The sequence below is a fragment of the Littorina saxatilis genome, linkage group LG17, assembly GCF_037325665.1.
Source record: "Littorina saxatilis isolate snail1 linkage group LG17, US_GU_Lsax_2.0, whole genome shotgun sequence".
Lineage (NCBI taxonomy): Eukaryota > Metazoa > Mollusca > Gastropoda > Littorinimorpha > Littorinidae > Littorina > Littorina saxatilis.
This window is the reverse complement of record NC_090261.1, coordinates 40,791,302-40,818,449: the sequence shown is the minus strand read 5'-3', so window position 1 is coordinate 40,818,449 and position 27,148 is coordinate 40,791,302. Positions and strand designations below refer to the sequence as shown.

General features: G+C 42.6%; 1 protein-coding gene across 1 annotated transcript; it reads right to left on the bottom strand.

Moving 5' to 3' along the window:
• Positions 1-274: 274 nt before the first annotated feature.
• On the bottom strand, positions 275-27,125 carry LOC138952848 (serine/arginine repetitive matrix protein 2-like). The gene is made up of 8 exons (XM_070324580.1): positions 26,676-27,125; positions 16,889-20,872; positions 16,118-16,258; positions 15,450-15,549; positions 14,310-14,428; positions 3,977-7,975; positions 3,596-3,636; positions 275-2,287 (listed from the first exon to the last, which is right to left on the bottom strand). Exons 1-6 carry the CDS (start codon positions 27,033-27,035, stop codon positions 3,980-3,982), a joined length of 8,700 nt encoding a protein of 2,899 aa, XP_070180681.1. The 5' UTR covers positions 27,036-27,125; the 3' UTR covers positions 275-2,287; positions 3,596-3,636; positions 3,977-3,979.
• Positions 27,126-27,148: the final 23 nt, after the last annotated feature.

Sequence of the window (27,148 nt, the reverse complement as noted above, 5' to 3'; positions counted from 1 at the left end):
TTCTTGCACAGTTTCACCTATGCTCTTTCTGTGTGTGTGTGTGTGTGTGTGTGTGTGTGTGTGTGTGTGTATGTGTGACGGAGTGATTGAGTTTGTGTTACTGTTTGTCGATTTCTTACGTGAGCCTTGATGGCTTCGCCTCTTGTTTTTACTCACTTTCTCAGGAGAATACTTCATTACGTGTACCCCCTTTTGAACACTTTTTAAAAAATGTTTTTATCTCTATCCCTGAATTAAGTACATGTATGTGAAGGAAATAAAAAAAGATACTGAGTAGGCGAAGAAGTCATTTATTTGAAGCAAATGCACAGTAACAAAGCAATACAACAAATTACAAAAAAAAACTCCATGTGTTTCTATATATACACGTTTGTAAAACACCTTGCTGAATTTTAACAAAATCAGACCTGTGCACATCTACGGTTTCTCCGTAATTTCTCCGATTTTTATATGCAGAATACGGTGCTACGGATTTTTAATTAAAATTCCGAAATTCCGATGTTTTACTTAAAAAAAAATGTGTGTACTTTGTTTCTGTTTTAAGATGTTTTGACCAATTAGTTGGCCGTTGCGCTGAAAAGACGTTTTCCGATTTACCGGAAGCGCGCGTGTTATCAGCATTGATTCTTTGTTCTTAGACTTAGTTCAGCGTCTGCGTGGCAACTTGTGATTGAAGTGAAACATGGAAAAGAAAACAAGTCGCGTAAGGCGAAATTACTACATTTAGTCAAGCTGTCGAACTCACGGAATGAAACTGAACGCACTGTATTTTTTCACTAAGACAGTACAGCTTCGTCAATCCCCGCGTGAAGGAAATCGCTCACCTTCCACGTGCAAAACGTAGTGATATTGACACGCCAGATTAGCGCGGTAGCGTATTGTGCTAAGCAGGAAAGCGCGCTTTTCTGTATTCTTGTTAACTTTCTGAGCTTGTTTTGAATACAACCTATCATATCTATATGTTTTTGGAATCAGGAAATGATCACAAATAAGATGACATCATTTTTGGATCGATTTCTTACATTTTAATCGTAAGACTAATTATTCTATTTTCGTTAATTGCGATCACATTTCAAGAGTAAACATGACATATGTATATATTTTTAGATTCAGAATGTGATGAAGAATACGATGCAATTTTAAATCTGTTTGCGAAAAATCGATTTTAATGACAACTTTAATGAGCAAACTCATTAATTAAATTTTAAGCCTCCAAGCTGAAATGCAATACCAAAGTCCGGGCTTCGTCGAAGATTACTTGACCAAAATTTCAACTAATTTGGTTGAAAAATGAGAGCGTGACAGTGCCGCCTCAACCTTCACGAAAAGCCGGATACAACGTCATCAAAGACATTTATCCAAAAAAAAAGAAAAAAACGTCTGGAGGTACCATACTCAGGATCTCTCATGTCAAGTTTCATGAAGATCGATCCAGTAGTTTTCTCTGAATCGCTCTACACACACACACATACACCACGACCCTCGTCTCGATTCCCCCCTCTACGTTAAAACATTTAGTCAAAACTTGACTAAATGTAAAAAGAGTGCGAGATTCAGATAGTGAAGAGGAGACACCAGCTCTGTCACCAAAGAAGAAAACGGCACAACAGTGCTGGAAGTCCAGTTATTCTCAAGACAGTCCAGTGATGAATGAATATCAGAATGACGAGACCAAAGACATTTTCAGAACAAATGTTACAACAGTGTTGATGTTTCACCTTGGCTTGTTAATAAATAGTAATTCCCATTCTACTGCGTCATAGTGTTTCAGTTTGTGTGCTTTGTGAGCAGAATTATGTCTTGAACTGTCGTTACAGCTTACTACTGAAACATTTTAAAAACTACTGAAATTTGGTTTGTTTACTACTGATGAGCGTTTTGAGTGCACAGGTCTGCAAAATAAAACAACTTATCTTTCATCAACAGTAGATATAATTAGGTCATGCTGAAACTGATAAACACTAAATCCTGGCAATTAATTGACATGCAAATAACTATAAACATTACGACAGTACCATACCTGTTACTGGGATTTTCTTCTGAGAATAAAATCCAGTAACTCTTGCGCAAACAGTAAAAAATACTGACCTGCACCAAAACCCAAAGGGAGATAACTTTGCAAAGCCCTGTCTTCGGCCCCACCAAGTAAAATCTGACAATCAAAACTTCTATGTGTAAAATCAGAACGCTATTTTCAATAATTCGATTTGGATTGGCTAAGGACAGGGATGTTTTATTGCAGTTCTAAAAATGCTGGAGATTCTGGCCTGCAGCATAATCTGTCAATCTGCAAACCGAAACAAAATCAAGTTACATCAGGTTTCACTGCCTTTGTCTCAAAACCCAAGCCTTAAGATGGCTTGTATACGTTGACCAATAAATCAAGTTACTGTGTGTCAGTTTTCACTGTTTTTTTGTCTTCAAAACTAAGCCTGTGGGTAGTTTACACATTGACCTTAGTTTTCACTAGTTTAATCTTCAAACCCAAGCCTGTATATCATATGACTTTCACAATAACTAAGAAAATCAAGCTATATCAGATTTTACCGATTTTATCATCAAATCCAAGCCTGTACATTATCTGTGACATACCATGCTGTAAAGATGTTAGCAAAAGAAAGAGAAAGAGAAGAATAGAGGTGGCATTGTGTGAAAAAAATTGTTTTGCACAAAAAGGACAGGTTGAAAACAGTAAGGCCTTAAAAAAAAAATAGGTGTGGTTACGGTAACCCGACCTACCCTATTTTTAGGGGCCGACCCTAAAACTTGTTATTACATTTGTCCAAAAAAACCCCAAGAAAACGAGTGCAGAAAATGCAATGAAAGCGAAAGCGCTCGAGTCACACACTTATTTCCCTGTCAAGTAGGTTTAATTTGTACACATTAGATAAAAAAGTAAAAAAAAAAAGGGATTGCCTACCTTCCTACCCTATTTTTTTTGGCTATGTTACCGTAACCACACCTTTTTTTTATTTTTTAGGCCCAACACTTACAACAAAAAACCTCATGACAACACCCACACAAGTAGACAGCAGCACTAGGCCAGCCCTACAATTTTTTTTTAGTGCAAAAGTTTGCTTCAAATTGATCTAGAGTGAAAATACTGGTAGAATACTGTTTCACCATCTCTTAATTGATGCAATGCAAGTCCAAAAATGGTGCACTAGTCTTTGGCTTGTGATTCTGAAAATTTACTTGCCAGAGAGTATACTTTACTAGGCAAACCAACAATTAGTTTCAGCAACTTAACGCACGCATTTGGCGAGTAGATGAACAATTGTACTCGCCAGTTACACGTTTCTACTCGCCATGTCGAGTAAAATTCTCGCCACTTTCAGGGCTTTCATATGCTAGAACCGTCATATCAAAGAAAGTTTTGCCTTAGAAAAGAAAACGCAAACTCTACGGCCGATATTTTTGTTTTCTGAGCACTAGTTTCGGGGGAGCTGCAAAGGCGCTCACAGCACGTATTGTGAGCATGCCGTTTCTTAGGCGCGGCAGTGAAACACGCTGCTTGAGATACTGGTTACTTAGCTTAGTTTGACAATTTCTGAAATAAGACACCTCAACAACAAAAAAGGAAAATAAAACTCACCTGAAATATTTGCCAGTCACCAATCCGTTTCATGTGATAACCTGAAAAGAAAAATGGACATGTCAGGGCATGTCTAACTGAAAAATATTCTTACAGTTAACACAGACCTGGTTCTAGTCTACTGACAAAGTTAGTATTTTTTTTCTCTTCTTTATTTCTTCTCTAACAGATCATTATTTGTATTTTACACCTAAGACTCCAAGATTACAAGTTTTACAAAACACTGATTTGACATTAGCATTTCTTTCAGACAAGCTTTACAAAGAAGTTAAAAACCTGCACAATTTCTACCTCATGACCGTGAACATGAACAAACATGCAATAACACACAACATCAACAGAATCTGAAATAAACCCAATCTCTAGCAATCTGGCACTCACCCCTCAGTCTAAAGTGCTGTCAGCGGTGCCTCCATCCTCCTCTGCACCTTCAGGAGGGGGAGCAGGCACAGCAGCCGCAAAGGCAGAATCCTCTACATCCATGTCAACAAGTCCCTCAAAGTCCATTGGGGCTAGGGAAAAGTCCACCAGGTCCCCCTGAGGGTCCACTCCCAACCCTGCCGAGTCCGCCAGCTGAGAGGGAGCGGTATCTACCAGGCCAGCTTCGTCGGATACATCCATGTCCACCAAAGCGCCTGTGGAGGGGTTCAGTGACGAGGAGCAGCTCAACAGTGTGTCTTTCACGGTCTGGGGGTCCAGGGCGCCCTCTGCCCTCTGCGCGCCCTCGGACGAAGAGATCTGGGAGCTTGTGCTAGGGGATGGCTGCATCTCCTCCAACACCGGAGGTTCTTCTGAACTGGAGCCTGCTGCCTGTAGTGGGGCCAGCCGCATGGTCAGGTCGATGGGCATTTCCAGAGCCCGCCGACCTTTGCCCTTGCCGCTGCTGCTGGATGTGCTGAGGTCTTGAGGTTCAGCGTACGAGCTCAGGTCCTCGGGAATTGTCTGTTCGACCCTTCCTTGCCTGGCCTCTCTGGCCTCAGGAGTCAGCGTCAAATTCAAGGCACTGTCCACACGAGGGGGAGACATCTTGGCAGCCCCGCAAGACTTCATATCGCTCGAAGAGGATGTGACCTCTGTGTTGGCTTCTGACCCCACGCTGCTGTCAGCCGGGGGGCTAGTGAGGTCAAGGACGCAGGCTGAAGTGGACGAAGCCTTGCTACCATTGCCTGTCTCTGCTTCCTGGGCTGTAGACGAGGCTGCCTCACCCTCACACTGCAAGAGATTTCCTTCATCAGAAGCTGTCACGTCTGGTTCGTCTCCTGTCCGTTTCTGCCGTGTGCGTGACCGTGTCTGACGCAGAGGTTGTGTTCTGGTTTGTGAACGAGTTTTACGTCTTTTGGGGGTTGGTTCATCTCCAGCCTCCTCCTCCTGGGCTGGTTCTGCACTGCTGGCTTCAGCTAGTGGGGCAGGCGATACTTTTCTTGCAGCCTTGACTCTTTGTGCTGCTGTTTGTTTCTTGGTTGGAGAAGTCGCAGCCTGAGTGCTTGTTGCCGAGGCTGCCTGTGTGCTCGTTGCTGAGGCTGCCTGTGTGCTCGTTGCTGAGGCTGCCTGTGTGCTCGTTGCTGAGGCTGCCTGTGTGCTTGTTGCTGAGGCTGCCTGTGTGCTTGTTGCTGAGGCTGCCTGTGTGCTTGTATCTGCAGCTGCCTGGGTGCTTACTACTGGAGATGCCTGTGTGCTGGTTACTGGAGACACTTCAGCGGTTGCAGCCTGACCCTCTGTGGCTGGAACCACCTCTTGCGAAACCACTTCGGAAGTAGAAGTTGATGGCTGAAGCTCTAAAGCAGGACCAGGCTCAGGATTCTCAATGACAGCAACACTGGAGAGGTCACTTACCACAGTCTCTGCTGCTGTGCTTTCACCGGCACCTGACTCTAGATTCTCAGTCTTGGGATTAGATGAGGCCTTCACTGGAGCCTGTTGAAGCTTAGCTTTAGCAGGGCTACCCTGTGGCGGCTTTTTCACGTTCTTGGCAGCTGCTTTACTCTTTGCCGCTCCTGTCACTGCAGGCTTAGACTGACCTTGTGCAGTCACAGTCTTAGTTGCAGCAGGTGACTGATTACTACCAGCTGATGTTGCTTTAGCACCAGCTGATGTTGCTTTAGCACCAGCTGATGTTGCTTGAGCACCAGCTGTTGTTGCTTGAGCACCAGATGATGTCGCTTTAGCACCAGCTGATGGTGCTTTAGCACCAGCTGATGTTGCTTTAGCACCAGATGATGTCGCTTTAGCACCAGCTGATGGTGCTTTAGCACCAGCTGATGTCGCTTTAGCACCAGCTGATGGTGCTTTAGCACCAGATGATGTCGCTTTTGCACCAGCTAATGGTGCTTTAGCACCAGCTGATGTTGCTTTAGCACCAGCTGATGTTGCTTGAGCACCAGCTGTTGTTGCGTGAGCACCAGATGATGTCGCTTTAGCACCAGCTGGTGTTGCTTTAGCACCAGCTGATGTTGCTTGAGCACCAGCTGATGTTGCTGGAGCACCAGCTGTTGTTGCTTGAGCACCAGATGATGTCGCTTTAGCTCCAGCTGATGTTGGAGTTTTTGCTCCAGTAGTTTTGACTGACGTCTGCGGCATTCCAGGTTTGATTGGCCTCTTAGACGTGCCAGCTTTGGGTTTTGGATCAGGTATAGGAGTAACATTTATGACAGGCTTCTTGATTGCAGGATATGCTTGTTTCTTTCCAGCTCCATCAGGAGGAGGAGGTGGGGGAGGAGGCGCATCTGCTGGCAAGGGAGGAGGGGCATAGGGTGGGAGTGGGGCAAAGTTGGGTGGAGGAAAGGAAGTGTCGAGCATCATTGGGAAGAAACCTGGCGGTGGAACAGTGAAGTCAGGTGTGGGTAACAGTGTTTGGTGCACAGGGGGTGCAGGAGGGAGGGCGACGTTGACAGGGGGAGCTGGAGGCAGTGGGGGCACTACAGCCGTGGGGTGCGAGTGTGGGACTGGTGTCTGGGGTTCTGGCATGAAGGATGGGGGTAAGGGGGTGACTGTTTTCACTTCCTCCATTTCATCAAGATCCATACTGACAGACGAAGCAGATTCCGCATCCTTAGGCTTTCCTTTGTCCGAGTCACTGTCACTGTTAGAATCGTTCTCGCCCTTTTTCCGCTTCCAAGGGACATCTTCCTCTGTATTACTGCTGCTGGCTGTGTTGTCTTTCGGCTTTACTGGGCTCGAGTCTGAATCGCTACTAGAAAGATCTTTTCTTTCTGCGCTGGCAATCTCAGAGGAAGAGGCACCCTGAACAACCATACCTGGGGGCATGCTAAGGTTCTGTGAGGGGGGTGGCGGCGGCCTGGGGGTCACGTCTGGCATCAGAGAACTGGGGTCGATGCCCAGCAGCATCATCTCTTCCCATTTCTGTTGATCCTCCTCAGTCTTCTTCGCACTCTTGGGATCAGGGGGTTGGGGGATCTCAGGCACGTCCGGCATGACGGGCACAGGCGTCTTCTTCTTGCTTCCCAGAGTCAGAAAATCCTCCAAGGGGACTGGGTCCTCGTTGGGCAGGGCAGGGCCCTTGGCGCCGGTGGCTGCCACTTGTTGGGGTCTTGATGCCAGGAGTCGCTTCTGCATGGTCAGTTTGGGTATGGGTCTGGTGAAGACTTTCCATGGAGGGAGGGTTGTGGTGGCCGGCTTAATGCCTGACTTGCCCGTCAGCTTGATTGGAATCTTCCCTTTAGCGTCTGCTTCTGCTTCTGGGTTACCACTCTCCTCCCTTTTTTTCGCCTCTTCTGGTTTGGTTTTTCCCTCTTTCTTCGTTTCTTCTTGGGACTCCTGAGGAGTCTTCTCTGCCGTAGACTCCTCACTTACTGATTTACTTTTGTCCTCTGCCTTTGCATCTTGAGCAGGAAGTTCTTCCTTTTTACTTTCTGGAACAGTTTCTTGTACAGGGAGCTTTGACAAAGTCTTCTCAGATTTGCCGTTTTCCTTTGCATCTTTTTTGCTGCTCTCTTTGGAATCTTTGCGATCTTGTGACTCTTTGCTTCCCCTGGAGTTTTCACGTTCTTTATTATCCCACCGATCCCTTGAACTCTTGCCACGCTCCCTTGACCCTCCTCTTGACCTGCGGCTGTCTTTGTCTTTTTCTTTGGAATCAGACTTTGACTTTGAATCTTCTTCATAATCTGAATACATAGTCTTGCTCCTGTAGATCTTTTCTTTCCAGTCTTTACCCTTTTTCTCTTTGGGACTCTCCTTGTCGTTCGACTTTGTCGATTTCTTTTTCTTGGATGCATCCGATGACTTTTTCTCACTGTCACTATCGCTTCCATTAGATTTCTCCTCCTCTTCCTCGGGGGTGAAGTGTTTCTGGGTAGCGAGGGCTGCGGAACGCTCCAACATGTAGCGCTTCTCGTAGTAGGGATGCTGAGACAGATAGTCCTGTCAACATAGCAAAACACAAACAGGAGAGGGTATTAGAATTTTGCCAGGGATGGCATGGGAAAGAAATGTGACAAAGCTTAGCCAAATGGTCTTCAGAAAATATACTGTGATGTAATCCCACCTTACTCATAAAGCAGCGTTGTCAAATATTCCATGTGACTCGAGAAAATTTGAATTACAAAGGACAAAAATAAATCAAACGAAGTAAACTTCAGCGAGTCTGAAAAGACAGACCCAAAAATATATGTTTTCCCTACAACGACAGTTCCCTTTTAATTTTAATGCTGCCTTGGGAAGATGATATTTTATCAAATAAGAAAATTCCAGCACTCCTAGAATCAGAGTTATAGAATAATACAGTTTCTCAGACTCAAGAAACAGAAGAGTTGTGCAGATGGATTCATACTGAGGCGTTTTTTTTGTCAGCTCTCCTCCATCTGATCTGATCTCAAAATTGTTCTGCTGAAAGTCTGTACGAAGAACATTAAGAAGGGCAAAAGCAAAGAACAACAATGGGACAAGTCTCTTCAATGTGTCAACAACATCAAAATCCATGAAACTGGACCATGGGCTTGCAATACATAAAAGTATATTTCATACATCTCATGCTGAAGAAACATCAAGACTGGAATCTGTCAACAGTATACACATATGAGCACAGTAAGCACAGGTACCAACAATGAAAAGATGACAAAAGACTGTGGACAATATTAAAAAAACTACTACTGTACCACTTTACTATTTCTGCAGGAACAGCACCAGAAATCATGACTAAGAATCCATGCAACAATTTCTTCCTAAAGGCTTTACAAGCCAGCGGCCAAAAATGTAATTGCCATTACCAAAGTTATACAATCTAAGTTATACACTAACCTATACAGTCAGAAAAAGAACAAATGATAACACAAGTTTTTACTGAAATTATGGCAGCCTGATTGTTGAAAGTCTTGTTAAAACTTCCTATAAATGATCTTCACAAAAATTGTAGACCTTTAGTTTGAAAGAAAAAGATCAGAGATGTGTGTTGTGGTTATAGTATAGGTATGTCCATGACATGAATAAATAAATACATTCCACCCTTTTGTATTAATGTTTCTATTCTCTCCTTTCTTGGTATTCATACAGCTAACATATGAACATTAAATATAAATGGTACAACTACAAGGTAAGACCTGGTGATGACACAGCACAAACAATCAGACAAACATCCAGACCTTGTCTTTCATTGTACACAATATCACAAAGCATATGAACATTATGACAGTGAAGGTATGTTTCCCCAGTGAATATTAATGACAATGGAATCCTGAAAAGCAAAACGACTGTAAACAAAGCATGCACATCTGCTACCAATATCTTTGACTGATATGTTAAAGGTACATCCCTTCTCGTGTAAGCGATCCTGCTCCCCATCACAGATCTGTTCCGACTGTTACACGGAATAAGAGAATCCTTCAACTCTAACACATGCCAACAAATCAACAGCCCGACTGCTTCCTGTGCAGACTGGAAATTGTTTGCTGAGCTAGTTTCGTACTGCTAAAATCAATTCAGTAACAAACAAAAATCCTACTATGCACTTTCACTTTATTTGGTGTTTAACGTCGTTTTCAACCACGAAGGGTTATATCGCGACGGTACTATGCACAGAATGCAGCCACACTATTGATTCTTGGTATGTTCTTTCTTTCTTTATTTGGTGTTTAATGTCGTTTTCAACCGTTCAAGGTTATATCGCGACGGGGAAAGGGGGGGAGGGGGGGGGGGGGGGGGGATTCTTGGTATGTGTCCATGTGAAAAAGATGCTCTTATTCCATGCAAAAACCTTGACAGATTTGTAGTGGTAAAAATAATGGTACATGAGTGAAGGAAAATACCTGTAATAATACCCAGTCAAGCAAGCCGACACAAAGAAAGTAATAGTAGACAGATAATGAGCTGTCATAGCCAGATACTTTTTTTCAGGATCTGTGTATGTAGAGGGGTGGGGCTTGAAGAACAATTTATTTTCCCATTTTCCTTCTTCTCCATACGACCATTTATTTTACTTGGAAGATTCTTATTCTTGCGAGTTTCATTTACCTGGTTGGCCCAATTCTGAGCATTCGCGACTGCCTACAATCCTCTTCTTGTTTTTACCAAATGCAGATACCAAGTATGTTTCGAGGTGTATTATTACTTGACTAAATGTTTTAACATAGAGGGGGAATCGAGACAAGGGTCGTGCTGTATGTGTGTGTGTGGGTGTGTGTGTGTGTCTGTCTGTGCGTGTGTGTGTGTGTAGAGCGATTCAGACCAAACTACTCAACCGATCTTTATGAAATTTGACATGAGAGTTCCTGGGAATGATATCCCCGGACGTTTTTTTCTTTTTTCGATAAATACTTTTGATGACGTCATATCCGGCTTTTTGTAAAAGTTGAGGCGGCACTGTCACACCCTCATTTTTCAACCAAATTGATTGAAATTTTTGTAAAGCAATCTTCGACGAAGGCCGGACTTCGGTATTGCATTTCAGCTTGGTGGCTTAAAAATTAATTAATGACTTTGGTCATTAAAAATCTGAAAATTGTAATAATTTTTTTTTTTATATAAAACGATTCAAATTTACGTTCATCTTATTTTACATCATTTCCTGATTCCAAAAACATATAAATATGTTATATTTGGATTAAAAACAAGCTCTGAAAATTAAAAATATAAAAATTATGATCAAAATTCAATTTCCGAAATCGATTTAAAAACAATTTCATCTTATTCCTTGTCGGTTCCTGATTCCAAAAACATATAGATATGATATGTTTGGATTAAAAACACGCTCAGAAAGTTAAAATGAAGAGAGGTACAGAAAAGCGTGCTATGCAGCACAGCGAAACCACTACCGCGCTGAACAGGCTCGTCAGTTTCACTCCGTTATGCACAAGCGGCGGACTACGGTCATTGTTAAAAAATGCAGTGCGTTCAGTTTCATTCTGTGAGTTCCACAGCTTGACTAAATGTAGTAATTTCGCCTTACGCGACTTGTTTTATTTGGAATTGTGTACAGAATAATTCATTTATATAAAAAGAAAACATACCAGTAACCAGGTTTGGTACGTTTATATCTACAGTCGAACTCGCTTAAGACGAATCACTGGGGATCGGAAAAAAAGTTCGTCTTAACCAAAATTCGTATTAAGAAAATTGATTTTTTTTTAATTTTTTTAATTTTTTTTTTAAGTCTTGTACATTTTATGGTGTTTCAATTTGTTTCTTTCGCAACTTTCATGCTGCTTCACGTTTAGACAATAAAGTGACATATTCAGTTACATGTTCATGTGTGTCTCATGTTGAGTGATGATTGTTGAGTTTGAGTGAGAGTGAGCACACAGATGTTTCATCCAGTTGTTACGTTTTTGGTCACACACACGCACACACTGACACTGTCCACATTCGCGGTGTTCCTATCATTTGTCCGGAATCACTTACCTTGGCGACGGGTAGCAAACCTTGGCCAATTTAGGTTTTTTTGTTTTGTTGCAACATGATGTTCAAATCCAAATCGATAGCACTGACTGACTGATAAACTATCGCGAACCGGCGAACGCAAACGTTGAGAGTGTGGTTTCCCTTGTCCAAGGGAAACCACTCTGGCATCTATATTTTTTGGCAATGGCGTCCGTTCAAAACATTGATGTTTCGTTTTTGGTATTCGCGAAGGAAATAAACGTCAGTCAGTCATTCATGTTCAGTGTCTGAGCTATCAATCACTTTGATTCTAAATTTGAAATTGTTTTGTGAGTACAGTGTAATCAGTTTAACTTTATTCAGTGATCGGTTGAGCAATGGTTCAAGCAGTCGACGCAAGGGAAGACTTTGACACATGTATTCAAACTTCTCAAATTCCCATGATATGTCGATCTCGGGACGAGTTTAAAGATTTCGTCATAAGCGTGAGTAAATTACAGACATTATGCATGCTTGGGAATCCAAAAAGTGCTCGTTATAAGCATAAATTCGTTACAAAGAATTCGTTTTAAGCATTTTTTTTAAGCATGAAGAAAGAGGTATTCAGTTGGGAACTTAAAACTAATACAGTAAAACCTGTCTCTAACGGACACCCTTGGGGAATGGTAATAGTGTCCCTATTAGACAGGTGTCCCTTCTTCACAGGTGGAGGGGCCGGGGCAATATTTTACAAAGAGCACGTAAAATGAAGAAGACACTTTTTGTCAGTCCTGTAGTATGTATTTATTGGATTGAACATGAGACTCACTGAAAATGTGAGTAAACAAATGATACATGTAGCAAACAACAACAACAACAACAACCCCCCCCCCCCCCCCCCCCCCCCCACCTACCCCGTTCCCTACACACACTGTGCATTCAAACTTACGCAAGTCGGACGTCACAAAGCTAAAAATAGCTGACTCTTCATCAGTCATTCAACGGGAAATTCCGCAGTGTGTCTCGACCAAATTGGGTCAGCTCTTGTTTCATTCAGTTTTTCTAGTCTCAGCATAAATGCATGGAACAAAAATTTAGCTGTGTTAACTATTGTTTCCTTCGAAAAGAGAGAGAGATCATCACGTCTTCTTTTTCCGATTTGATCCTCGCGATCTGTGTTTTACCACATCCCATCTCCTTCGCCACATCTCGGCATGATTGGCCGCTATCTAGTTTTTTCAAGGCAGCGACACGCTGCTCTAAAGTCAACGCTTTTCTTTTTCCTGCTGGAGATTCCATTTTCAAACACAGTAGTCTACTGTTGCTTTTGGTTGTGACTGTATCCACAATGCGGAAAAGCGAAATATTGAGCGAAGCGAAAGTGAGTGAGCGAAAGTGGGTCTCCATCTAAACAAGCCACTGATTGGTCAGAAAAGGGACAGGACAACCAATCAACAACCATTTGTGCTACGGCTACGGCTGCCGAGCACTGTCTGCATAACAGTCGAGTTTTCGAAGTTGCGTTTTTATGTACGTTGTGTCCGTTTGTGACAGTGTTTACACTTCCTACGGTCCGAAAAATCGTGTCCGCGTCCGTAAGTGGCAGGTGTCCGCCCGTTAAAGGTTAGTTATTGTTGAAATCGTGTTCGTGCCACGATAAACTGTCCGTATGTAGCAGGTGGCCGTTACAATAAGGGTCCGCTAGACTCAGGTTTTACTGTACATTATAAGTGAAAATTCGTAACTAGCGTGTTCGTTTTAAGTGGGTTCGACTGTATAATCAATATTTCGGCACGTTACTGCCTTCTTAGGGATGGTAAGCATAATTTATTTATGTATGTTTTTGTGAGAACTGGGAACTGTTTTAGGATTTGCGCCATATAAATATCCTCATTATCTTCTTCTTCTTCGTTCGTGGGCTGAAACTCCCACGTACACTCGTGTATTTTGCACGAGTGGAATTTTACGTGTAGGACCGTTTTTTACCCCGCCATTTAGGCAGCCATACGCCGTTTTCGGAGGAATCCTCATTATTATACCACTCCATTTAAACAAACGCATGCTCGTGCTGCCTTTGGGAGGACTGTGTCTTCATAGTTTTTAGATAATGTGCCCACACCGTTGCACCAGCTATTAGGGCTGCTCTTCCATGCTGAACTGAGTACATGTACACAACTGTGTGCAACCAACTTGGTGAATGCTGCAAACATGAATCAGCTAGACGCATTAATAATCATACACATATAAAGTTGAATCTTGAAAAAAGACAGGTTTTTCTTGCTGTCACAAACAGGGGTTCAACCTGCAAAAAGAAACACTGAACAGCACAGCAGATTTAACATCCATGTCCTAGGGTTCAGCCTGACTTTCTGTTTCAAGAATACAATTTCTATTACATGAGAGCATCTTCCCTTTGTTTCTCAAATACTATTAAATAAAATTAACCTGGCTTTGAAAGCCCCTCAACTTTGAGTTTGAAGTTGACCCTATCTCAACTGAACATACTTGACAGGGCCTGTAACTCAACCTTTTGTTAGTGTTACAAAATAAGATGCTTCTTTTTCAATTTTAAAATGCTAATGAAGGTACATGAGGTGCCTGTGCTTTCGCCACAGCAGATTTCAAAACCGTTCTGGCGAGTCAACCTTTGATCTCACCTTTTCTCAAATATCTCTCAACAGAAGACCCTAAACATACAAGTCATTAGCTAGGCAGATGTATTTATCACTTCTCTACCATAGTAACCATCTAAAAATGTTTTTATAGCATCTGAGTAACGAACTATTGGTCCAAACAGTTTTATAACGAGAAGGGCTCACTTTGCAATGACCGATCGGTAACCGTTGGTTTCTGTGGCTTAAAACTGACAATGAAATTTGTAGCAGCTTCCTACATCACAACTCACCCTATACTTGTCATTATGCTCTTCACTCTTGATGTGGGTCTCTGCAATGCTGAGGTCCCCACAGAACTGGGAACACAGGGAGCAGTAGAAAGCGGCAGTCGCCTGCATGAACTCCAGGCCTGTAGCAACAGAGGGGAAGCGGCCCTGTTCAGTAATAAGCAACAACAGCAATGGACATTCACTTATGATTACATTCTAACTATGAGATGGAAAGTCACCTATGATTACATTCAAACTATGAAAAACAGCCTGTAGCTGCAAGCTTAAAAAAAAAAGAAAAAAAGGTAAAACGCAAACAACTAAGTATGATGTGCTAGAAGCTTTCTGCTGACAGAAACAGACATGCTGTTAGGATCTGATATGAACAAGGGCCATTAGAGGCTAAATTCTTTCAAATAAAGCGAAAGGCTGAATTTCTTCACACAAGACTAATGCACAGAAACTGCAAACCCTCATGCTCAAACACAGCTGTAACAGTATTCTGCCCAGTTGCGCAGTATTAGCAAAGAATAAATAGTTACATAAGAAACTCAACATTTTGAAAACTGCAGGGAAATCATGAGGATGTTTTTTTTGTTTTTGCCTAGTTGCGCAGTATTAGCAAAGAATAAATAGTTACATAAGAAACTCAACATTTTGAAAACTGCAGGGAAATCATGAGGATGTGGTTTTGTTTTTTCTTGGTAAAAAAAAACAAAAAACACCCAGAATCAGACAATATCAATAAATTTAGTGCTGCCATACTGACATTTTCTGCAGTTTAAACCTGAGAAGCTGATTTTTTTTTTTAACAAGAATGATTATCGGAATAAGTTGATGATCTTGAAACAGAAACACGTACCAGAAAACCTGTTCACAACCTCTTTCCACATCACTGCTATTTCATTCAGTTGAGGACTGTGCATTTTTTCAAATGTCATACACATAACATATTCAGTCAAACTGTCATGGCTGACAATATGACTTCGATTTGTGTCTCAGCACATATTCTCAACCAAAAATTGTAAAGCAGTCAAGGTTATTTGCCTTTCTTTGGTTTTCTGTGGTTGCACTTGCAACTTTTTGTTTTGTTTTAAAGATTTGATCTGGCGTTCACTTTTCACCACAACAGTGAAGTTGACTTTTAATCAAACGTGTGACCTTTGATTGGGTGAGCTTGCACAGGTCCTTGGGGTTTGGGTTTCTTTTCTGCTTTCTGCATGGCTTCCACCAGCCACGGACGATTGAAGGGATCCAGTTTCTGTAGAGGAAAAAGTTGTATGTTAAGCATAGTTGACATTCTGCATTATTCTCTAGCAGATTTAATTCCTGCTACCTATCAATGAATTTGCCCGACGTAAAATATCTAAGAACCAGATGAGTTGAAACATTTCGAAAGAACCACAAATTCATTGCCATAGTGAGCAATCAAAATAGTGACTTTTGTCAGATGAGAGTCAATGTTTTAGCCTTGTTTCCGTGATTCTTTCTTTCTTTCTTTATTTGGTGTTTAACGTCGTTTTCAACCACAAAGGTTATATCGCGACGGGTTTCCGTAATAAAAATGAAGGAAAACACAAGTATATTTCATACATCAACCTGTACTCAAATGCTGTCATTTAGTATTTACTAATTAAGCTCAAAATTAAATTCACAACAATGCTCCACCAGCCAGGAGCCTCATCAGGTCATTTACATAAAGCTTTAGCAGGTTACTTTCATAACCTTTCATGGTATTTTGTCTTGCCTTGCAGTCACTAACCTAAACTACACTGGTTCTCAGGATATTTAAATCAGTGAAAAGAGAAGCGAAAAAAGCTGCAACCAACCTGCTGGTGCTTCTTGGTCTCAAGATGCTTGAAAAAGTCAAACATGTGTCCACACATGACGTTACATGTGCTGCACCAGTGGGTGCCGGGGTCGAAGTATTCAAAGTGCACCTTGACCTTCTCCTCTTCTGCCTTCTTGTCCTGTAACATACATCTGAATGAACACTGTGTGCCAAGATGGCTTCATCTTCAAAAGGTCTTTGGAACCTGGCGTTGATGATTGTGTGGCTTGTGCACCACAGTGCTATGTGTTTGCCGGAACTATTCTATGTTTGAACAGTTGAATTTTAAATTTAATGTCTAATGTTGGTTTTCTTCTTATTTGTAAAGCACCCTGAGACTGCTTTTGGCAGTGAATGGTGTTCTGTTAGAATATTTTGTTATTAAAATATTAGCAAAAATGGATAAACAATCAACAAACAGGACAGGGACACCTTTTTTTTACCAAAATGACAACTATAAAAATAAGTGAAAGACCCAGATTTAACCCAATCCAAACACTTCACATTCTCCTTAAATGAAACTACGAAACCAGAAGTAGAAGCTCCTTAACTGAAAGAATTCAGTCTCTACTTCATGGAATATGATCTGCAATTAAGATCTGCGCACAGCTTTTTCTGAGCATTTCAAATGAGATAAAACTAGTAGCTGACGTCATACATTCTAAGGGGAAAAAATCAACAGAATAGCACAAACAAATACAAAACATAATTAGAAGCACAGGGGCTTTGAAGGGCTTGTTGTGAGAATTTCCCTTGACAAACAACCTACCACATTGGCTGATTTGCTTGCAGCTGTCTTGGATGAAGATGACTCGGCAGATGCCTTGGGTTGTTGAGAAGCCAGAGGGGCACCAAAGGGGACATCTTTGCCATCGCGAAGAGCTCTGAGCTGGGCGGAAATTTCATCCTGAAGCTTCGAATTTTCAGCTAAAAGGGGGTCTTTGTGCCCGTCTTTCTGACGACGTCTTTTGCGGAGCATCTCGTTGTACTGATTACGCAACGCCTCCAACTCACTATCCAAGGCAAGTATCTTCTTCTTGCGCTCCAAAAGGCGAGCTTTGTCTTGAGCTATTTTTGCCGCCCTTTCAACTTCTGCCTTAATCTTATCTGCTAGAGCTCCCGGCTTTGGTAGCTCTGCTTTGATTTTTGCTTTCATAAGATCTAATTTGTTAGAACTGGTTTTTGAGATTTCCCTCTCAGTTCTGGGGTCAGTTTTCTGAGAACTTGCTCTTGCAATTTGAAATTTGTACCTACTGTCAAACGAAACTTTTTCTGGAGTGGGGGATTTGTTCTTTTCTTTTCTGTAGCTTTCTGCTTTCTGAGGCTCAGGCTGCTTAGAGCTCTTACTTTTCTGAAAGACTATTCTCTCTGTGGGTCGATCTTCCACTGAAGGGGATCTTCGGGATTGTTTGGACTGTCTTGGGGATACAGGAGATCCCGCCCGTCTTTTCCCATCCCTTCGAGACTCGGACTCTGGGGTTCTGTCCAACTTACCCTTTTCCCTTGGGGGTAGTATAATGCGGCGAGAGAAACTATTATCTGAACCAGGGGAATCTATTCTACTCTTATCCTCTTTCTTCTTGACAATCAAAATCCTCTCTCCAGATTTCTTGTGACTAACGTCCTCCATGTCCCTGTCAGGTCTGTCAAAGTCCTTGAGCTTGGTCTCGGAGAAGCTTTTAGATCTAATTCTTCCACTGCCCTCTCGTTCCACAACAGTCCTCTCATGGCCACTACTGTCCCCACCGAGTGAGATAAGATTGGAGGTTCGAACCGGTTTTGATTGGTGTGCATCTTCAAAGTCCATTCCCCCGTACAGGTGATCATCAATATCGTCATACCCTGACTGTGGGCGAGAGTGAGGGTGATACGGCTGGGTGTGGGTGTAGTCCGGTACACTGGGGTCATAGGGTGAGTGAACTGAAGACGTGGGGATGTCGAATCGAGACAGAGCGCCTCCTCCAACAGAGTCTCTCCTGGTTCTCTTTGGCTGTTCATGCATTGCTCCCCCTTCTCTTTCGCTTCTGTCTCTGTGGTCATCGCTTTCCCTATGGCTGTGGTGGTCCTTACTTCTGTCCCTCCCTCTGGAGAACTCATTGTCTGCACCAGGAGTACGGCCGCGAATGTGTCTGGAGCCCTCATTGTCTGCAGCAGGAGTACGGCCGCGAACGTGTCTGGAGCCCTCATTGTCTGCAGCAGGAGTACGGCCGCGAACGTGTCTGGAGCCCTCATTGTCTGCAGCAGGAGTACGGCCGCGAACGTGTCTTTTTTCTGCTTCTCTTGCTTTCGCTGCTTTCTCTTTGGCCAGCCTTGTTGCAGCTTCTATTTCTTTCATGAAGTTCGTTACTTCATGCTCTTCTGGCTTTCGGTCCTTTTTGAACACACTCGTCAAATTCTCTGTGAGAGCGTCGGATCCCAGGAATGAGGCGCTTTGATCGATCATGATTCCTTGCTGCGACTCATCTTCTTTCTTCTGCTTGGCCAGCTCCTGCATGCGCTGGGAGAGTTCAAAATTAAACCCTATGGACTTCAAAATGTTCTCCACGGTTGCACTTAGCTGCTCTGCTGTCTCTTTCCCTTCAATACTGGTGGAGGGTGGCAGTGTTGGCTCTTTGGGTTTTTCAGGTGTCTGCTTTTTAAACACAGAAGCACGCCACTGCTCATAACTTTTCTCTTTTTCTTCAAAAGAACCAAAGGCAGACGGGATTTTCACCGGTTCTACTTTTTTGGAGGTGAGTTCTTCAAACATGTCAAATGGATGCTTCTTGGGTGGAAGTCCAGTTTCAGAAGGCTGTGATGATGGAAGATCTAGGTCAACATTTGGCGCCAGATTCACAGTCTGGTGTGACGGCCCGAACTGTCCAAAGGCTCCAGTTCCTCGCGGGGGCTGTTCACCAACCTGTCCCATCGCCCAAAACGGTCCCGGCGGACGCTCCGGGGGCGGCTCCCGTCTCCTTGGGCCACCTCCATAGAGAAACTCCTCCTCCTCCTCAATGTCCATGTAGGAGGAGAGGTTTCGAAGCGCTCCAGTAGGTACTGGGGTGCTTCCTTCCTTCACAGGTTTCTTTTCCTCCTGCTTTGTTCCCCCTTTCCGCAGAGCTTGAATGACTTTCTCTATCTGCGACAAACCAGATGGGGGCTCTGGAGGTGGTGGAGTAGGACTTCGCTCAGGGGGAGGAGGAGACTCGCCTTGCCTCTTCAGAATGGAACGCAGAGGTCTCCCATTTGCATCAGTTTCAATCAGTTGGTTCGGATCAGCCTCAACGCTTTGGTCCGGTGGTTCAGACTGCATTAGAGCCATTGCTGATAAGTTGCCCGCGTTTTTGGCCATGAACTGACGGAACAGGGCTGGTGAAAGTTTGGCCATTTCTCGTATGTGCTTGGCAATCCGTTCCTCTCGATCTTTGGGGTCTTTGTTAGCGCTGAGCTCAGTCTTGAGGCGTCGATACATCTCTTCCTCATATTGTTGCTCTGAAAGCTCAGGCTGGCTGCTGCGGCTCCTGCTGTCCGTGGAACTGCTGGAAGAAGAGCTACTGCTTCTACTGTGACGGCTTCTCGCTCTGCTCTGACTGCGGCTGGTCCTGCCTCTACTCTGACTGCGCCGGTCCCTACCTTGACTCTTGCTGCGACTCTGACTGCGTTGGTCTCTGCCGCGACTCTGACTGCGTAAATCTCTGCCACGACTCTGACTGCGTAGTTCTCTGCCGCGACTCTGACTGCGACCCCTCATCTCGCCAGGGCCTTGGCTTTTGGACCTGATGGGACTTCTCCTTGGGCTTCCGTCTGCCATCACAGGAGCCACAGGCCCTAACTCTCTACCCATGCTCTTGGGCCTGCTTAGTGCTCTTCTCATAGGGCTTGGACTCCTATTTCTGCTTTGTGCTCTCCTGAGTGGACTTGGAATTCTACTCCTGCTTAGTGCTCTTCTCATTTGAGTTGGACTTGGGCTCCTATTTCTGCTCAGTGCTCTTGCGAGTGGGCTTGGGCTCCTATTTCTGCTCAGTGCTCTTGCGAGTGGGCTTGGACTCCTATTTCTGCTTGGTGCTTTTCTAAATGGGCTTGGACTTCTGCTACGCCGCACAGGGCTTCTGTTGCGACTGTCACTTCGACTGAAACTGCGCCTGCTGCCACTACGGCTCCTGCTGCGACTGCGTCTGTCATAGCTTCTGCTACGCCTCCCACGGCTCAGACTACGTCTCTCTCGACTGTAGCTCCGACGACGGCTTCTTCCTCTGCTTCTGCTGCGACTGCGTCTCCTGTCAGGGCTTCTGCTGAGGCGGTCTCGGCTCCTGCTTCGTCTTCTGATTGGGCTAATGCTCAGTCTACGTTGACTCGATCTGTCAAAGTCATCGTCAAGAGAAAGTCTGCCTTGGTCATAACCTCCCCTACCACGACCCCGGTCAAAAGTGTTGTAAAACCCTCTCCCCCTTCCTCTTTCATTGTACTCATAATTGCCACGCCCTCTGCCTCTAAAATCGCCTATACCCCGTCCTCTGTAAATTGGATCATAATTTCTGTCAAAATGGCCCCTGCCCCGCCCCCTGAGGTTGTCGTCCCTATTCGCTTGTGGGCTCCGCTCTTCCCAGTCATTTCGGCCTTCTTGATCTCTAAAGCGTCCTCTGTCGTCTTCAGCGCCTCTACTGTCGAAGCGTCGATCTTCTCTCCCCTCGTCACGCCACCGGCCTTCAGGTGCCTGCTCGTCAAACCTGTTTTTGGCCACTGTGATTCTCAAAGACTCGTCCTCCGGAACAGCCTGATAGTAGATGAACAAAATTAGAGGAATCAAACATTACATGCTCCCAATCAATACCCATTAAGGTGATATTTGTCACATACAGGTTAGCGTTTATTCAGTATGTGACCTTATTTTCATGAGTATATATATCATATATATATATATATATCAACTATCATACATATTTGACTTCAAGTGACCTTAGAGTTAGACTCACCAGGTAAACGATAAGTCAGGAAAAATATTCCATATAAAAAATAAAGCTGATTACTTCATGGTGTGAATTTCCAAGCTAAAAGCTCCATTAAATTATCAGTGTCAAAACAGACTTAAAGAAATAAGGGTGGGGGTTATGGAAACAATGCAATAGACCCTATCGGTATTCCACGCTTTCGCAAACTTCAAAGCATAGCAAAGCATATGGTACAGCTATCCCACGTGAGCTGCGAAAGCTGAGGTTTTCAGTTCTCGTGATGTTCAAAGCATTAACAAAGAGCGTGTCTTGTGGATATCTTGCAAGAGCTGCTCAGATACTGAAAAGGTCTATTGCAATAGCTTAACTTTTTTTCCCCTTTAAACTGTGCGCCTTGAATGTAGAACTTATTTTTATACATACCCTAATCTAAGTGTGATCATGCTACATGTATTACTAAGTATTTACCGAGTTCTGCTTACTGGCACAGTGACAGTGACTCAAATAGGTGATGTTCCGGTTGTGCATTAACTCATTGTCTCCCAGGTACGGATATATCCGTACCCACTCATATATGGCTCTATCTGACCAGGTACGGATATATGGCCAAGAATCTGTCATGGCGTCGAAAGAAGGAAAGAGCCCGCTTGAATTATTTGGCAGGCTCCTGCTTCTAATAAACTTTTTTTGCAAAGAACATTTTTGTGTTGGATGAAAGAGGATGAATGGACAACGTTTTGGTATAACATGGTGGCAAATTTATGCCGTAAGCAATGAATAACAGACTTGTGATTCCAACCTTACCTAGTCATTCTGGAGAGAAAAGCGTTACGCGATTTTGGGTGCTTTCAGTTTTGTAAGAACTGTACTCCGAACACCTGCGCGACAGGTAAATCCTTCATACAAACCAGACAGGAAATGAATGCAGTGTTTAATGAGACCAAAAATGAGCTCGACGGAGCTGCCAACTTCGTTCATTTCGCTTGGAAAAGTGATGCGAGATGTACGTTATTATCCTTGTGTCAATTCTGTATTGGTCAGTCAAACAGTCATACAGTTCGCAGTAAATGTAAGATGGCCACCAAAGATCGATTTCGAGGTTCACAAAGTCTACTAAGTCTAAAAAAATATGTTAAAAATTGCTTGCAATACATGCTTTGTCTGTGATTCGTGAAAATCGACACGATTTATTGATTTTGTGTAAAGAAAAATTACTTTTAACCAAAATAAAACGTTCTCGTTTTGCCGAGATGTTGTGACGAGCGTGACCTAACTAGTCTCCCTTGGTCATTTGAATATGATCTATCAATGACAACAGGATTTTCACACCTACGTGCGAGATGGACGAGCCCAGCCCTACGGCTAAGTGTGCATGGTCGTCATCCAAATAGTAACGTACATACTTTTGAGAATGAAACTGTTATAAATCGAGTCGCAAGGTTGAATATGGTTTCAGATTTGTTGTAAATGTAACGTACTTAGGATTTATTCTGTACTTCTTGCTTAGGACGATAGATTCTTAATGAAAAAGCATTTTTTAGGAAGTAGCATAGTTAACATTATCAGGGAGTAAAGAAAACCACGCGTTCTATCCCGATCTGGCGATTCGATTCATTGCACGTTACTTTACTACAAGGCTTTCGTGTCAGCTGTAACGTACAATTCAAAATTCCTTTCTTTTCAGTTTTGGTGGTGAAAAATGTACGGTTTGCAGAATTTTTTGTCACTAAGCTTTCAAAATTGACTCCTTTCATCCATAATTAAGCATTTTAGGTTGATATCTCCGAGCTTCGTCACTTTCACCCGCCGTACGTTAGTTTACCATATCGATGTAGTGTAAAGTGATTTTTACATGATTTTTTTATGTAAGATTTGCGTGATATATGTTGAAGGCCAGTTACCAACTTCGCTGAAATTAAAAACGCCGAACACCTCTGGTTTAGTTGGTCACATCCCGTACGTTTGATTACACAAAACGCTGGCTCTGACCGGATGTGTAAAGTGGCGTACGTACGCGCTACACGGAATGTTCCACTTTCCCCCACCGAATTCATGGAGACTACACGTTTTAGGATGTGGATTTTGCTTGCCTTCCATAACTTGTCTTCCTGGCTGTTGCAGTTGGGATTTTTTTAGGGGGGGGGGGGGGGGGGTATTGTGAGTTGGTGTAGGTGTTAGTGGTGCTTCTGATAGGTCTTTATTTATATGATCAGAGCTTGCTGGCGACTGCAAATATTCTTAGTGTTATTTATTTTCAGGTATATGTTTGTTTTCATAGGACCAACAAAACAAAAAGATTGTTTCCAAATGAGATAATTAAAAAGTGGACAAGTGAAAATATTAAATTTTAGGATTTTTTAAAAAATGTTTTTTTTACTAGGATTAACTTATTTTTATTTTAACCATGCGGCATGTACATGTACACTTTTTTAATGGCTGGATTTGTGCAAGAACCATGTCACCTGGAGTTTAGAAAAGTGTTTTGATCTGGAGGGGTGGATAGATGAGTCCTGAGTCAGACACAGATGATTTTTTAAAGTTGAGATTTTGTATTTGTTTTGTGGTTTCGACTGTTTTCTGTGGGGAGAGAGGTATTTTTAGTTTATAAAAAGACATATTGTTACAATGGAAGGAAAGTTGTTTGGCAGTATGTCTGAACATTGATTTGCAATTGCGAACTAGGTTTTGTGAAAGAGATGACATAATGGCTGTGCTGTAGTGTATTAGCCTTGGTATTCACATTCAGCTTTACATGTGGTGAATTATTATGGGTATTTTGACACACATTACTTGTAATAGAGGGGCATTTCAATGTTTTCACCACAGCTGTTCTTCATGAGTTATAACAATTTTTAAATTGTCTTTGCAGATGATGATGCTGCATGATCAGCAAAGGCTACGTTTCCAGCAGCGAAGAGATATGTGGTCCAAGTATTTCCACGACTGGATCAAGATTCTTTTCTGTATTATGGAGCAACCAATAGCTACAAGCTGAGAGTCAAGCTGCGACCAAGAAGAAAGTGGTTGGATGACGAATGTTTAGAAATGCTACTGCCTCCAAGTCCAAATACAACCAGACCCTACAAATGCATGAAGCTCTAAATACTACTTCATCATTTTGTGAACAAGAGAAGCAGCTGTTGGTGCAGTACCAGAGAAGTTTCACTGGTGACAGGAAGGAAAATTACAAGTTGAACATTTGATTAAGGCAGCAACCTTTCTTCGCCTGTACCAGAGGCAGAGGCGGGCCAACATGTCGCAGTAGTTGGTCATGCAACAATCAGAAGTTTCTTTGTGTAAAATAACATACCATCTGACCACACTGGGTCGGAAACAACACAAATGCATCAGATTGTACAGCATTGGCCATATTTCTAGTCTAGTTGATCATATACAGTTGTTTTCAGTTCACCATGTATTTTAATTTAATATCTTCCACTTGAACATAATAGTTTGAAATGGCTTTGGTGTAAAGTAACGTACAGCTTAGTTGTTCTACAAGTGTAATGTCTCCATTACTTATTTCATGATAGTTACTTCTTACAACCACTGAAAATCCCTCCTGATAACATTCCCTTTGTCCATATCTTACACAAAAGACTGATTTAGTATGCTTTGAGGTTAGGCACATATTTGGTGTAAAATAACGTACATCTGGCCATACTACTTCTAAAAAAGGACAAATGCACAAGTTTGTGCCACCTTCTGAGCTTCTTGTTTTTCTTTCAATTCTGAATTGTGGCTCTAAAAATGATATGAGCTCATGTTTTTGTGATTTTGTACCTTATCATTTATACAGGCATTGATGAGACTAAACGTTATTGGTGTAAAGTAACATACACCTAGCACTTTCATTTACAAGTCTGCCATGTCATGCATCATAATCACACCTTTGACAATTTTAAAAGTGTGGAGGCAGTGTTTCTTGAGATTAAGACATTTTGGAGCAATCTAAATGATTGTATTCTACCTCTGAGCTCGTTTATGTGCTTTTTATCGTGTAAAATAAGTAACAAACAGGTTTGCCGGTGATTTTTGGGTCACATAGTCGTCTTTTTAAAAATAAATGTTCTTTATAACAATTAAGAGCTAAAGTCTTTTTGTTCCTGTGTGCATATGCTGTAGTATGGCAGTATGTTTGGTCAGTAAGAAGTGAAAAACTGTGTACTTTGGTGTAAAGTAACATACTGACTGGAGCAGTTGTTTTTAAAAAGGCCACATTTCTTTCTGGATTCATATTTCACAGTAATCAATGTCATCCCTGCTTACAAGGGACTTCCACAGATGTGTTTGAACTGAAACTAACCAGAGAATTATAACGGCTTGTGGTGGAGTGAACTTTTGTTTTAATTAGATTGTACAGATTTATGCAGTGAAGCTGTTTTTATTTTGTTAGCATGATGCTGCCTGGAATAAGACTCTCATTAGTCTTAAAAAAGAATATGGGTACTCCTTAAACCTAAAATACTCACCAGGCTCCGAAGAGATTAAGCATGGGGTGAAGTTTACACGTGTAAAGTGATTTTTGGTGTAAAGTAACATACGGCCACTAAACATCCTGGCAGGCACTGATTATAGACATCTGACTCGCCATGTTTGTGGTAACAGTAGTACCAAACACAAGACTACATGATTGCTGAATTTTAATGGGAAAAATAACTCAGGGGAGATTCCATGATACTTATTGTATGTGTTTTGGTGTAAATGTAACATACATACCTTAAGTGCTCGAGGCACTATACTGACCCCACCAGGCGGCCCATACCAATAAAAACAGTTTTATTCTGCTAAAAACCACATATCCTTCCTTACCCACAACATTAATAAGATAAAGCAAGTCTAAAAAATGGTGTTTGTGTAACACTTTTTGGACACACTTTATCTTTCTTTATTTGGTGTTTAACTTCGTTTTCAACCACGAAGGTTATATCGCGACGGTTTTGGACACACTGACAGATTCCTGGCCATATATCAGCTCAGACTGTTAGCTTCAGTCGCTTCCTGTAAGTGTAGCGTCCATCTAACACCTGCATTCCAGCGTGTAGATAAACAGTTACTACACAGTTACTACAATTCTAAGTGACCTGCCGCAGCACAGCTGGTCTCGGCTAAAAAAAAACTTGGTCAACATAGGTGGGGTACAAAGTGCAGGGTTTCATTTACTAGTGCGCCCTGCGCCATTGGCGCATTAAATCTGAAAATGTCCCATCACAATTCCCTTCAGTGCGTCAAAGGGCGCATTGAGATTACATACCACTGCGCCATCAAATGTACACTTTACATCGGATCACACACACACAGATAACACGATATAGCGGCTAATTCTCAGATGGCACCATATTGCACCATTTTGCATCTTTAGTCAAAACGCGTACAGGCCTCTTTGGTGCTTCTTGCCTTAGACTATGTCCCATCGGAATTTGGTTGAGGGGGACAAATGTCCCATTGCCTTTTTCTCCCAGGTTAAAACCCTGAAAGTGTTAATTACCAATACCATTTACAATCATAATGCACTTAACATACTACAGCCTTCAATCAAAATAATGCATGGTAATAAAACAAAAATGCAAAAAGAGTAACAGTAACTACAAATATGGAAACTGAAAATGACTGAAAAGAAACAATTACTGATTCCAACTGTCCCCGCTTGGGAGATCCCTGCTGCTCATCAAAGCTGGCCGGTTCTTGTTCATACCCATGGCTGGGCTCTCCGCCATACTTGTCCTCGTAATCGTCATAGCTACCGCGTCTACCAGGTTCGCGATCATAGGTTTGCGAACCCTGACCGTAGTTATATTCTTCATCATCGCGACGATCACGACCGGGGTTTCTCAGCGTTATTCGCAAACCTTCGTCTGATGGAGGGCCACCCCGGCCAAATCCACGATTCTGACCGTGATGCTGAAACGGTCTCCGGCTGCGACCTCTTGCATGAAACGGGCGAGTGAATCCTCTGGCCCTAGGGTTACCCCGGCCACGGTATACCATGGCGCAGATGAAGTAAAATGCTGTAAAACAATGATTTTATGTGCAGAAACTGTCTACAAAATCATCAGACGGAACTGAGCAAAGGACATTACGCATGCGCAGAGATATGGAAA